We start from the raw sequence: 14,061 nt of genomic DNA, 5'->3' as shown, positions 1-14,061 counted from the left end.
CTCTGGCCTGCAGGTGATGTTGGTGCCACGGTTTGGGCAGCCGAATTCCACTCTAATCTTTCAGTCAGAATGAGGCAAACAGAACCATTTGAAATGTCTATGATGTCAGCTATTGTTTCTGCTGTCCATGGCGGTTTGGCTTACTTTTTAAATTCTCACATGACTTTTCTGTCTCTCTCTCTCTCTCTGTGTGTGTGTGAGAGTGTGTGTGTGTGTGTGTGTGTGTGTGTGTGTGTGTGTTACCCCTCCGTGGTATGTAGAGAAAGAGGGAAATGTGCTTGCCGTGTTTCCAGTCTTCCAGCTCCCTCACGAAGAGGACCCCAGCGCAATACTGGCAACGCTTCCAGAGCTCCCAGAATGAGGATTAGTTTGTAAATAGGTCGGAAGGGAATTGAACTACCCTGGGTCAGTGTAGTAATATACCAGCAGGATCCTTCGGTGGATTCTGAATTCTGTTTGGGGTAGGTTTATAGTTTGTGTGGGGTTTGTTTCCTTTGTGTCTTTTTGAGAGCGAGTGTCGCGGTGGGAGCAGTGATCTGCTACGGTTTGTCACGGTCTCCAGTCATGAATGAGTTTAGTGGGTGCGGCCGCTGTTTTCAGCAGTAGCGTGATTGTGGGGGCATCGAGGAGCTACGAGGGGCTAGAACTTGCTCCAATTGTTTCCTTGTGTTTTGAGTTGTATTTGCTTGTATCATGTTTGTTTTCCATCTTGGCAGGGGAAACGTTTTCCAGGAAGAAAGGTTGTTGCCAGTGGATTTGATTGCGAGGGACTGGGGTTTCTCGGTGGGAGTGGGGAGGGGCTGCAGGGTGATCGGTGGCTACTCCACCTCCAGAAAGAGCATGTGGCTTCTCCACCTTGGGGAGGATGTTCTGCTGTCTTGTGAGGTTTGCAGGCCGCCTGAGATTCTCTCTTGAATTGCTGTCGAGAAATAGAGACTGGCATTGTCTCCGGCCCTTGCTGGGGGAGCTTTTCCGAGTTTTTGTTTTTAATTTTGAGACGGAGTTTTGCTTTTGTTGTCCAGGCTGGAGTGCAATGGTGGGATCTGGGCTCACTGCAGACTCCGCCTCCCGGGTTCAAGTGATTCTCCTGTCTCAGCCTCCTGAGTAGCTGGGATTACAGGCGCTCGCCGGCAAGCCTGAGCGCGTTTGGTATTTTTAGTAGAGACGGGATTTCCTCATATTGGTCAGGCTGGTCTCCAACTCCTGACCTCAGGTGACCCGCTGGCCCCGACCTCCCAAAGCGATGGGATTACAGGCGTGGGTCACCGTGCCCGGACTTGTCTGAGTTTTACACCGTCGCTGATTGGATCATGTCCCCTTCCCCGGAACGAATGCTTTTCTGTCTTCCTTAAGGGCAGTGTCTCTGTGGCTCCCTGTCCTGTCTCCATACGTGTCCTTCAGGCTTGAAGGCCTCTTCTCACTTGCACCTGCATCCACTCAGGTGCCTGCTTCCAGAAGCTAGCTTCCTAGCACCCATTCTGCTGACAGCCCAGGGCACAGGACTTTGATCTCTTGGACTGCCCTTGCTCGGTTTTGCCTTGCGGCTTAGGTCTTTGTGTCTTTCTCTCTGCCCCTCACTATTGGTACACCCATAAGAATGAGATATACGCAAGGGGGTCTGTGTGTGTGTGTGTGTGTGGGGCGTGTGTGCGTGTGTGCGTGTGTGTGCGCTCGCGTGTGTCATATCTGGCACGCGGACCTGTGATTACCAGCCCGCGTGAGGCCAAGAAATGCCCTGAGTTGGAATGCAAACCTTCCCCGAAGCTTGCAGAAGCTCCTATGAGGTGAACTCGAGGTTGTTAACCTGGTCATCTCATGGTAATTAGAAAGTCTGATTGGCAGCTTTAGACTTCTTGATTCAGAACCTCAATAAGCTGGTTAAGGTGTCGCCAACCTTTCATAGGGGCTCTGGGTGAAAAGATTGGGAATGATTGTATGCGGTGCTTAGTGAAACTATTTTGACTTCGCCATCGTACCAGTTATTAGCATTTATTCATGAAATCCGATAGTTCCTTTCTTCAAAGAAATAGCGGTTTTCTTTGAGACGTGCTCTGGTTCTGTCACCCAGGCTGGAGTGCAGTGGAATGAGGAAAGGTCACGGCAACCTCCGCTCGCCCAGCTCAGTCAATCCTGCCACCTCAGTCCTTTAAGAAGCTGGGACCAGAGGACCACAGGGGCCGTGCCACCACGCCAGGCTAATTGTGGTATCATTTGTGGAGACGGGGTTTCTCCATTTGGCCCAGGCTGGTCTCCACCCTGTGGGCTCAAGCCATCTGCCCTCCTCGGCCTCCCAAAGGAGGATGGCTCACGATTACAGGATCATGCCCGGCCGTTTCTTTAAAACAAAACAACAGCAACGACAACCACAAAACATTTTATGGAGTGGCAGTTATCAGTGCCAACTAACAGATTGAGAGTTTGTGTCTAAGAAGTCCTCATGTACTCGCTGATTTCAAAAGAAAGGAAAAACGGAAATCTCACATGTGGTACCTAGTTTATGATTGCAACTAGGTCGTTAATTAGAAAAAGATCAGTGGCCGGGCGCGCTGGCTCACGCCTGTAATCCCAGCACCTTGGGAGGCCGAGGCGGGCGGATCACGAGGTCAGGAGATCGAGACCATCCTGGCTCACACGGTGAAACCCCGTCTCTACTAAAAAATACAAAAACTTCGCGGGGCGTGGTGGTGCACGCCTGTAGTCCCAGCTACGGGGAGGCTGAGGCAGGGGAATGGCGTGAACCCGGGAGGCAGAGCTTGCAGTGAGCTGAGACGGCACCACTGTACTCCAGCCTGGGCGACAGAGCCAGACTCCGTCTCAAAACAACAAAAAACAAAAAACGATCAGTGAACAGCCAAAGTAGAGTTGACCCGAATGCGTTCCCATCTTCTGAATTCTGAGGTGGCCTCCAAGCAGGGAGGCAGTGGCTGGGTGTGGGAGGCAAAATCACAGGGCCAGCACTTGACACCTGCAGAATGCAGAGGCTCAACTTTGCACCAAGCCAAAGGTTCTGGTGTCCACTGGAAGTTTCTTTCCCCAACCCGCATTGACTTTGCATTGTTCCTCCTCCCCCCAGATTTTAACCCTAAGGCAAGTCCTGAGTTTATCTTCGGGAGAATCTCCTCTTGTAGTCTCGAATTGCCTTGGCCATCAGCGGGGCCACTTTCTTGGCAGCCGGTTTCCGGGTTTTGGCGGCGGGCGCCGGGCGCTCATTGCTGCTGCTCAGGCAGGGGTTGGCCCTCTTCTCAGGGAGCCGGTGAAGGACGCTGCTGCTGCTGCTGCTGCTGCTGCTCGTGCTGCTGCTGCTCGTGCTGCTGCTGCTGCTGCTGCTGCTGCTGCTGCTGCTGCTGCTCGTGCTGCTGCTGCCACTGCTGCCGCCGTGGCCGCCGTCCCCGCCGCCCACCAGGCCGCCACCGCCCCTATCGCCACCGCCCACGCTGCCCCGGCTGGAGGGAACGTGGCTGCTGCCCGCGGCTTTGGGGGCTGGCTTGATCTCTCCCTCTTCGGGGTCAGCGGCTCCTGCAGACTTCTCTTGCCTCCTTGAAGCATCATAAGGCGTCTTGGCCCCAGAGTTGAAACAGATCATCTTTGTCTGTCGGCGGATGGGTTTGTTTTCAAGTGCAGATCGGATTTTCGTGGTGACTGCTCGCAGCCGCTGCTCTCGGGAGTCCCGAAGCCGCAGATACAGCTCCCGCCAAGACTCGTGCTCCTGTGGCTTTTCTTCCTTGAAGTCCTGGAGACAATGAATCCTCCATAATTCATCTGTGTCCCCAGCGAGTGCGTGATTGTATTTCTCTCTGCGATACAGCTGATCAGGCGTCCACCCTTCCGGAAGGGGTTCAAGAACCGAGTAGGGGACCCCTCCCACGTCGCCGAGGGCGTCCGGATTGTGTCTAAGCCCCCGGATGCACTGCTGGCGCAGCGTCAGCACCTGGGGCTGGCAGGCAGGCCTGGAGCCCGAGTACACCTGCATCTTTGCATTCACTCTGTGTCCAGTGAAGGCGGCTTCCTCCTGGAACGTTGGTGCGGAGAGTGCTTCTGGCTTTTCCTGGGAGGTCATGGCCTCAAAAGCGGAAAGTAGATCGTAGTTGGCCTGCATCCAGGCCGCTGAGGGGTCCCAGAGCTCTGACAAGGCATGGCTGGGCACCGTTTTCGGCCCCGCGGAATCAGCGCCGGCCACCTGCAGCCTCTCTGACTGGCTTTCCTGGACAGGAGGCAATTTCTGCGCGGAAGCCCAGCGGGACGATTTGTGCCCCTTGCTGTGGCTCACAAGCGCTTCCCCCTGGGGTTGGCCCTGGCAGCCCTGACCCAGCGGAGGCCCGCCCTGAGCGGCGTGAGCGTGGCCTCTTCCGGGTTGCTTCCCGGGCACAGCCGGCTCAGGGCCCTCGGGCGTCGGGAGGGGAGCGGTGTGCAATGGAGGGGCCCGATGGGGGCCTGAATCAGCTGGGGCCCTTCTGGGGCGCTTTCTCTGGGCTCTGTGCTCGCGACTGGGAGACCTTCGGTGAGGTCTCCGGAGCCCCGGAGGTGTTCTGTGTGCTGTCCGTCTGTGCTCAGGACTGTCAGGTGGGCTCCTGGGGACCGTCCCGTTCTCTGGGAAGCCCCAGGCCTTTTCCTGGTCCTGAAGAGCCTCCCCATAGCGCTTTCGGGAAGCGCTCTCCTCGGGGTCCTGTGCATCAGGCCCGGTGTTTGGGTCCACAAGCACCAGCTTCTTCCACCGGGCCGCTAAGTCTCTGGCAAAGTCGCCCACGTGCTGGTGCTTCCGCAGGCGCTTCACCGTCTTTCTGATTCCAGTCTCCGCCAGGATGTCTGCCGTCATGGGCAAGGCGGAGAGTTTCTGCAAATATTTCTCTAGCTTTTTCGGGTCCGTCTTAGTGGCCAGCCGCACCTGCAGCTTCTCCACTGCGTGCAGCGTAGTGGAGCCTGCCGCCATCTCAGCAGAGCTGTGCAGGCCTGGCTGTCCCGGCGGTCGCGGCTCTGTCCTGGGGGCGGCAGGACACGAAGTCTGGGGTCGCGGGTCCTCGCTGCCCGGTTCGGGATGTGGAGTCGCAGCCTGGAGGGAGCTCGGTCCTCGGAGCAGCGGGCCACTGGTTCCGGGGCGCTGGTCCTCGCAGACCGCAGGCCTCGGGCGTGGAGTCACGGCAACCTGGAGCAAGCTCAGTCCTCGGTGCAGCCGGCCACTTGGTCTGGAGCGCCGGTCCTTGCAGACAGCTGAGCAGGCCCGCTTCTGGTCCTCGGGATGTGGAGCCACAGCCTGGAGTGACCTCTGCGGTGCGCCGTCCAAGGCCGAGTGGAGCTCCCGTGCCAGAGCCCGGCCTTATATAGCCAGCCCCAGGCCCACCCAGGGCTGAAGCCCTGACCGCCCTTGGCCCCTGGGCTACCCCGCCCCGATACGTAATCATTGCGTCAGCAAAATGCGGCCAATCAGGACGGTCCACGTCAGGTGGCCTGCTGTGCCCCACAAGTTGTTTAGGTTAATTTCAGCCTGGACACACCCCACTGAGTTCTACCGTTGGCCCTCCGTGTTCGCAGGTTCCACGTCTGTGGATTCCAAAAGACACATGACTGAATCTTCTTGCGAGTAAAACCGAAAATGACAACACCGCAAGACAAAATGGTAGAAAGAAGAACCCACAGAGGATAACAACCCTTTACCTAGGATTGACGTGGCGTGAGGGGACTTGCCAACATTCGTAGAAAAGTGGGATTAAGAGAGAAAAATGAAAAAGGTGTATTTTACTTCTCAACATCGGCTCCATCAAGTTCAATGCGCTTTTGGAAGCAGTGTCTTTTCCCCGCCCTCTAGCCCATCCCTCTAAAACCCCCAGGGTCCTGGGAATGTGACGATTTCCATGAAATCTTTTTTCCATCGTTAACTGAAGAAAACTGGGCGCTTTTTACAGATTTTCTAAGTCTAGGAAACAAAAAGAAGTCAGCAGGCGCCAAATCAGGACTGTAAGGTGGACGCCTCATGATTTCCCGCGGCAAGTCTTGCCCAGCTGCCCTTGTTGGGTGAAAGGCATGAGCAGGAACATTGTCGTGGTGGAGAAGAACTCTCTGGTGAGGACTGTTCTCGCTCCAGCTTTGGCGGCCGACTTTCTGAAAGTGCTCTCCTAGTGAGCAGATGTGATCACGGTTTGGCCCTCCAGAAAGTCAACCAGCCGAATCCCTCTGGCATCCCCCCCAAACGGTGGCCATGACCTCTGCTCTTGACTGCTCCTCTGTGGCTTTGAATGGAGCGCTGCCACCTCTTGGTAGCCACGGCCTCGTGCTTGGTCTTCAGGATCCTGCCGGCAGAGCCACGTTTCATCTCCTGTTAGCAGTCTTGGAAGAAACGCTTCAGGATCTTGCTCCCACCGGCTGTTTAAAATCTCCTCAGAAAGGCTTGCTCTGGCCTGCAGGTGATGTTGGTGCCACGGTTTGGGCAGCCGAATTCCACTCTAATCTTTCAGTCAGAATGAGGCAAACAGAACCATTTGAAATGTCTATGATGTCAGCTATTGTTTCTGCTGTCCATGGCGGTTTGGCTTACTTTTTAAATTCTCACATGACTTTTCTGTCTCTCTCTCTCTCTCTGTGTGTGTGTGAGAGTGTGTGTGTGTGTGTGTGTGTGTGTGTGTGTGTGTGTTACCCCTCCGTGGTATGTAGAGAAAGAGGGAAATGTGCTTGCCGTGTTTCCAGTCTTCCAGCTCCCTCACGAAGAGGACCCCAGCGCAATACTGGCAACGCTTCCAGAGCTCCCAGAATGAGGATTAGTTTGTAAATAGGTCGGAAGGGAATTGAACTACCCTGGGTCAGTGTAGTAATATACCAGCAGGATCCTTCGGTGGATTCTGAATTCTGTTTGGGGTAGGTTTATAGTTTGTGTGGGGTTTGTTTCCTTTGTGTCTTTTTGAGAGCGAGTGTCGCGGTGGGAGCAGTGATCTGCTACGGTTTGTCACGGTCTCCAGTCATGAATGAGTTTAGTGGGTGCGGCCGCTGTTTTCAGCAGTAGCGTGATTGTGGGGGCATCGAGGAGCTACGAGGGGCTAGAACTTGCTCCAATTGTTTCCTTGTGTTTTGAGTTGTATTTGCTTGTATCATGTTTGTTTTCCATCTTGGCAGGGGAAACGTTTTCCAGGAAGAAAGGTTGTTGCCAGTGGATTTGATTGCGAGGGACTGGGGTTTCTCGGTGGGAGTGGGGAGGGGCTGCAGGGTGATCGGTGGCTACTCCACCTCCAGAAAGAGCATGTGGCTTCTCCACCTTGGGGAGGATGTTCTGCTGTCTTGTGAGGTTTGCAGGCCGCCTGAGATTCTCTCTTGAATTGCTGTCGAGAAATAGAGACTGGCATTGTCTCCGGCCCTTGCTGGGGGAGCTTTTCCGAGTTTTTGTTTTTAATTTTGAGACGGAGTTTTGCTTTTGTTGTCCAGGCTGGAGTGCAATGGTGGGATCTGGGCTCACTGCAGACTCCGCCTCCCGGGTTCAAGTGATTCTCCTGTCTCAGCCTCCTGAGTGGCTGGGATTACAGGCGCTCGCCGGCAAGCCTGAGCGCGTTTGGTATTTTTAGTAGAGACGGGATTTCCTCATATTGGTCAGGCTGGTCTCCAACTCCTGACCTCAGGTGACCCGCTGGCCCCGACCTCCCAAAGCGATGGGATTACAGGCGTGGGTCACCGTGCCCGGACTTGTCTGAGTTTTACACCGTCGCTGATTGGATCATGTCCCCTTCCCCGGAACGAATGCTTTTCTGTCTTCCTTAAGGGCAGTGTCTCTGTGGCTCCCTGTCCTGTCTCCATACGTGTCCTTCAGGCTTGAAGGCCTCTTCTCACTTGCACCTGCATCCACTCAGGTGCCTGCTTCCAGAAGCTAGCTTCCTAGCACCCATTCTGCTGACAGCCCAGGGCACAGGACTTTGATCTCTTGGACTGCCCTTGCTCGGTTTTGCCTTGTGGCTTAGGTCTTTGTGTCTTTCTCTCTGCCCCTCACTATTGGTACACCCATAAGAATGAGATATACGCAAGGGGGTCTGTGTGTGTGTGTGTGTGTGGGGCGTGTGTGCGTGTGTGCGTGTGTGTGCGCTCGCGTGTGTCATATCTGGCACGCGGACCTGTGATTACCAGCCCGCGTGAGGCCAAGAAATGCCCTGAGTTGGAATGCAAACCTTCCCCGAAGCTTGCAGAAGCTCCTATGAGGTGAACTCGAGGTTGTTAACCTGGTCATCTCATGGTAATTAGAAAGTCTGATTGGCAGCTTTAGACTTCTTGATTCAGAACCTCAATAAGCTGGTTAAGGTGTCGCCAACCTTTCATAGGGGCTCTGGGTGAAAAGATTGGGAATGATTGTATGCGGTGCTTAGTGAAACTATTTTGACTTCGCCATCGTACCAGTTATTAGCATTTATTCATGAAATCCGATAGTTCCTTTCTTCAAAGAAATAGCGGTTTTCTTTGAGACGTGCTCTGGTTCTGTCACCCAGGCTGGAGTGCAGTGGAATGAGGAAAGGTCACGGCAACCTCCGCTCGCCCAGCTCAGTCAATCCTGCCACCTCAGTCCTTTAAGAAGCTGGGACCAGAGGACCACAGGGGCCGTGCCACCACGCCAGGCTAATTGTGGTATCATTTGTGGAGACGGGGTTTCTCCATTTGGCCCAGGCTGGTCTCCACCCTGTGGGCTCAAGCCATCTGCCCTCCTCGGCCTCCCAAAGGAGGATGGCTCACGATTACAGGATCATGCCCGGCCGTTTCTTTAAAACAAAACAACAGCAACGACAACCACAAAACATTTTATGGAGTGGCAGTTATCAGTGCCAACTAACAGATTGAGAGTTTGTGTCTAAGAAGTCCTCATGTACTCGCTGATTTCAAAAGAAAGGAAAAACGGAAATCTCACATGTGGTACCTAGTTTATGATTGCAACTAGGTCGTTAATTAGAAAAAGATCAGTGGCCGGGCGCGCTGGCTCACGCCTGTAATCCCAGCACCTTGGGAGGCCGAGGCGGGCGGATCACGAGGTCAGGAGATCGAGACCATCCTGGCTCACACGGTGAAACCCCGTCTCTACTAAAAAATACAAAAACTTCGCGGGGCGTGGTGGTGCACGCCTGTAGTCCCAGCTACGGGGAGGCTGAGGCAGGGGAATGGCGTGAACCCGGGAGGCAGAGCTTGCAGTGAGCTGAGACGGCACCACTGTACTCCAGCCTGGGCGACAGAGCCAGACTCCGTCTCAAAACAACAAAAAACAAAAAACGATCAGTGAACAGCCAAAGTAGAGTTGACCCGAATGCGTTCCCATCTTCTGAATTCTGAGGTGGCCTCCAAGCAGGGAGGCAGTGGCTGGGTGTGGGAGGCAAAATCACAGGGCCAGCACTTGACACCTGCAGAATGCAGAGGCTCAACTTTGCACCAAGCCAAAGGTTCTGGTGTCCACTGGAAGTTTCTTTCCCCAACCCGCATTGACTTTGCATTGTTCCTCCTCCCCCCAGATTTTAACCCTAAGGCAAGTCCTGAGTTTATCTTCGGGAGAATCTCCTCTTGTAGTCTCGAATTGCCTTGGCCATCAGCGGGGCCACTTTCTTGGCAGCCGGTTTCCGGGTTTTGGCGGCGGGCGCCGGGCGCTCATTGCTGCTGCTCAGGCAGGGGTTGGCCCTCTTCTCAGGGAGCCGGTGAAGGACGCTGCTGCTGCTGCTGCTGCTGCTGCTCGTGCTGCTGCTGCTCGTGCTGCTGCTGCTGCTGCTGCTGCTGCTGCTGCTGCTGCTGCTCGTGCTGCTGCTGCCACTGCTGCCGCCGTGGCCGCCGTCCCCGCCGCCCACCAGGCCGCCACCGCCCCTATCGCCACCGCCCACGCTGCCCCGGCTGGAGGGAACGTGGCTGCTGCCCGCGGCTTTGGGGGCTGGCTTGATCTCTCCCTCTTCGGGGTCAGCGGCTCCTGCAGACTTCTCTTGCCTCCTTGAAGCATCATAAGGCGTCTTGGCCCCAGAGTTGAAACAGATCATCTTTGTCTGTCAGCGGATGGGTTTGTTTTCAAGTGCAGATCGGATTTTCGTGGTGACTGCTCGCAGCCGCTGCTCTCGGGAGTCCCGAAGCCGCAGATACAGCTCCCGCCAAGACTCGTGCTCCTGTGGCTTTTCTTCCTTGAAGTCCTGGAGACAATGAATCCTCCATAATTCATCTGTGTCCCCAGCGAGTGCGTGATTGTATTTCTCTCTGCGATACAGCTGATCAGGCGTCCACCCTTCCGGAAGGGGTTCAAGAACCGAGTAGGGGACCCCTCCCACGTCGCCGAGGGCGTCCGGATTGTGTCTAAGCCCCCGGATGCACTGCTGGCGCAGCGTCAGCACCTGGGGCTGGCAGGCAGGCCTGGAGCCCGAGTACACCTGCATCTTTGCATTCACTCTGTGTCCAGTGAAGGCGGCTTCCTCCTGGAACGTTGGTGCGGAGAGTGCTTCTGGCTTTTCCTGGGAGGTCATGGCCTCAAAAGCGGAAAGTAGATCGTAGTTGGCCTGCATCCAGGCCGCTGAGGGGTCCCAGAGCTCTGACAAGGCATGGCTGGGCACCGTTTTCGGCCCCGCGGAATCAGCGCCGGCCACCTGCAGCCTCTCTGACTGGCTTTCCTGGACAGGAGGCAATTTCTGCGCGGAAGCCCAGCGGGACGATTTGTGCCCCTTGCTGTGGCTCACAAGCGCTTCCCCCTGGGGTTGGCCCTGGCAGCCCTGACCCAGCGGAGGCCCGCCCTGAGCGGCGTGAGCGTGGCCTCTTCCGGGTTGCTTCCCGGGCACAGCCGGCTCAGGGCCCTCGGGCGTCGGGAGGGGAGCGGTGTGCAATGGAGGGGCCCGATGGGGGCCTGAATCAGCTGGGGCCCTTCTGGGGCGCTTTCTCTGGGCTCTGTGCTCGCGACTGGGAGACCTTCGGTGAGGTCTCCGGAGCCCCGGAGGTGTTCTGTGTGCTGTCCGTCTGTGCTCAGGACTGTCAGGTGGGCTCCTGGGGACCGTCCCGTTCTCTGGGAAGCCCCAGGCCTTTTCCTGGTCCTGAAGAGCCTCCCCATAGCGCTTTCGGGAAGCGCTCTCCTCGGGGTCCTGTGCATCAGGCCCGGTGTTTGGGTCCACAAGCACCAGCTTCTTCCACCGGGCCGCTAAGTCTCTGGCAAAGTCGCCCACGTGCTGGTGCTTCCGCAGGCGCTTCACCGTCTTTCTGATTCCAGTCTCCGCCAGGATGTCTGCCGTCATGGGCAAGGCGGAGAGTTTCTGCAAATATTTCTCTAGCTTTTTCGGGTCCGTCTTAGTGGCCAGCCGCACCTGCAGCTTCTCCACTGCGTGCAGCGTAGTGGAGCCTGCCGCCATCTCAGCAGAGCTGTGCAGGCCTGGCTGTCCCGGCGGTCGCGGCTCTGTCCTGGGGGCGGCAGGACACGAAGTCTGGGGTCGCGGGTCCTCGCTGCCCGGTTCGGGATGTGGAGTCGCAGCCTGGAGGGAGCTCGGTCCTCGGAGCAGCGGGCCACTGGTTCTGGGGCGCTGGTCCTCGCAGACCGCAGGCCTCGGGCGTGGAGTCACGGCAACCTGGAGCAAGCTCAGTCCTCGGTGCAGCCGGCCACTTGGTCTGGAGCGCCGGTCCTTGCAGACAGCTGAGCAGGCCCGCTTCTGGTCCTCGGGATGTGGAGCCACAGCCTGGAGTGACCTCTGCGGTGCGCCGTCCAAGGCCGAGTGGAGCTCCCGTGCCAGAGCCCGGCCTTATATAGCCAGCCCCAGGCCCACCCAGGGCTGAAGCCCTGACCGCCCTTGGCCCCTGGGCTACCCCGCCCCGATACGTAATCATTGCGTCAGCAAAATGCGGCCAATCAGGACGGTCCACGTCAGGTGGCCTGCTGTGCCCCACAAGTTGTTTAGGTTAATTTCAGCCTGGACACACCCCACTGAGTTCTACCGTTGGCCCTCCGTGTTCGCAGGTTCCACGTCTGTGGATTCCAAAAGACACATGACTGAATCTTCTTGCGAGTAAAACCGAAAATGACAACACCGCAAGACAAAATGGTAGAAAGAAGAACCCACAGAGGATAACAACCCTTTACCTAGGATTGACGTGGCGTGAGGGGACTTGCCAACATTCGTAGAAAAGTGGGATTAAGAGAGAAAAATGAAAAAGGTGTATTTTACTTCTCAACATCGGCTCCATCAAGTTCAATGCGCTTTTGGAAGCAGTGTCTTTTCCCCGCCCTCTAGCCCATCCCTCTAAAACCCCCAGGGTCCTGGGAATGTGACGATTTCCATGAAATCTTTTTTCCATCGTTAACTGAAGAAAACTGGGCGCTTTTTACAGATTTTCTAAGTCTAGGAAACAAAAAGAAGTCAGCAGGCGCCAAATCAGGACTGTAAGGTGGACGCCTCATGATTTCCCGCGGCAAGTCTTGCCCAGCTGCCCTTGTTGGGTGAAAGGCATGAGCAGGAACATTGTCGTGGTGGAGAAGAACTCTCTGGTGAGGACTGTTCTCGCTCCTGCTTTGGCGGCTGACTTTCTGAAAGCGCTCTCCTAGTGAGCAGATGTGATCACGGTTTGGCCCTCCAGAAAGTCAACCAGCCGAATCCCTCTGGCATTCCCCCCAAACGGTGGCCATGACCTCTGCTCTTGACTGCTCCTCTGTGGCTTTGAATGGAGCGCTGCCACCTCTTGGTAGCCACGGCCTCGTGCTTGGTCTTCAGGATCCTGCCGGCAGAGCCACGTTTCATCTCCTGTTAGCAGTCTTGGAAGAAACGCTTCAGGATCTTGCTCCCACCGGCTGTTTAAAATCTCCTCAGAAAGGCTTGCTCTGGCCTGCAGGTGATGTTGGTGCCACGGTTTGGGCAGCCGAATTCCACTCTAATCTTTCAGTCAGAAGGAGGCAAACAGAACCATTTGAAATGTCTATGATGTCAGCTATTGTTTCTGCTGTCCATGGCGGTTTGGCTTACTTTTTAAATTCTCACATGACTTTTCTGTCTCTCTCTCTCTGTGTGAGAGAGGGAGTTTGTGTGTGTGTGTGTGTGTGTGTGTTTCTTCTAAGAAGGAAAATGATTATAGCCTGAGAATTGGGGGATGAGGATTCAGGTGTTAAGGCTTTTTTGAGAATTACCCCTCCTCGGTGTGTGGCCAAATATGTAAATGTGCTGTGTTTCCAGTCTTCCTGCTCGCTCACAAAGGGGACCCTAGTGCAATACTGGCAAAGCTGCCAATCTCCTAGAATTAGGATTATTTTAGTAGAGTTGGGATTTTTTCATATTGTTCGTCGTGGTCTTGAACTCCTGACCTCATGTGATCCACCAGCCTCAACCTCCCAAAGTGCTGGGATAGAGGTGTGAAGCTCCCCACCCGGCCTTCTTTGAGTTTTGTATGGTCACTGATAGGATCAACTCCCTTTCCCTAGAACGAATGCTTCCCTGTCTTCCTTAAATGCAGTTTACTTGTTTCTCTGTTTCCTGGCTTTTTATCTGTGTGTGTGTATCATAGCTGGCACACATTCTTTTGATTATCAGCCTGCGTGAGGCCAACAAATGCCCTCTGTTAAAATGTAAAGGTTCAATATAGCTTGCAGAAGCCCCTGTGATCTGAACTGCAGGTTGTTAACCTGGTCATCTCATGGTAATCAGAAAGTCTTATTGGCAGCTTTAGACTTTTTGATTCAGAACCTAAATAAACTGATTAAGGTGTTTCCATTCCTTCATAGGGCTTATGGGTGAAAAGATTGTGAATTATTCTATGTGTTACTTCAGGAAACTATTTTCGCTTGACAAATTTACCAGTGATTACCATTCATTTATGAAATCTGATAGTTCCTTTTTCTAAGTAATAGCAGTTTTATTTGAGCCATGCTCTGGTTCGGTCTCCCAGTCTGGAGTGCAGTGGAATGATGAAAGGTCACTGCAACCTCTGCTTGCCCAGCTCAGGTGATCCTGCCACCTCAGCCCTTTAAGAAGCTGGGTCCACAGGTGTGTGCCACAATGCCAGGCTAATTTTGATATCCTTTTCAGAGGTGGGGTTTCCCTGTTTTGCCCAGGCTGGTCTTCACCTACTAGGATCAAGCGATTTGCTTTCTTTGGCCTCCCAAAGGAGGATGGGTCATGAATA

At 55.0% G+C, this 14,061-nt stretch overlaps 2 protein-coding genes across 5 annotated transcripts in view; one reads left to right on the top strand and one right to left on the bottom strand.

Annotated features, from left to right (window-relative positions):
- LOC105489360 (katanin catalytic subunit A1 like 2) overlaps nt 1–14,061 on the top strand; it is a 277,022-nt gene that overhangs the window by 187,395 nt on the left and 75,566 nt on the right. Inside the window, exon 1 of one of the 4 annotated variants that reach the window (XM_011754108.3) lies at nt 12,565–12,777. The exons of the other annotated variants lie outside the window; for them this stretch is intronic. The gene's annotated coding sequence lies outside the window, so the exon portion shown is untranslated. Of the gene's footprint in view, nt 1–12,564; nt 12,778–14,061 lie in introns of those variants that run through there. 4 annotated transcript variants of the gene reach the window in all.
- LOC105499780 (elongin-A3-like) lies at nt 3,056–4,927 on the bottom strand. Its single transcript, XM_071085848.1, has 2 exons — nt 3,401–4,927; nt 3,056–3,238 (listed from the first exon to the last, which is right to left on the bottom strand). Exons 1-2 carry the CDS (start codon nt 4,925–4,927, stop codon nt 3,101–3,103), a joined length of 1,665 nt encoding a protein of 554 aa, XP_070941949.1. The 3' UTR covers nt 3,056–3,100.

The sequence above is a fragment of the Macaca nemestrina genome, chromosome 19 (assembly GCF_043159975.1).
Source record: "Macaca nemestrina isolate mMacNem1 chromosome 19, mMacNem.hap1, whole genome shotgun sequence".
Classification (NCBI taxonomy): Eukaryota; Metazoa; Chordata; class Mammalia; order Primates; family Cercopithecidae; genus Macaca; species Macaca nemestrina.
The sequence above is the reverse complement of the archived record's forward strand: the minus strand, read 5'-3'. Positions and strand labels throughout refer to the sequence as shown.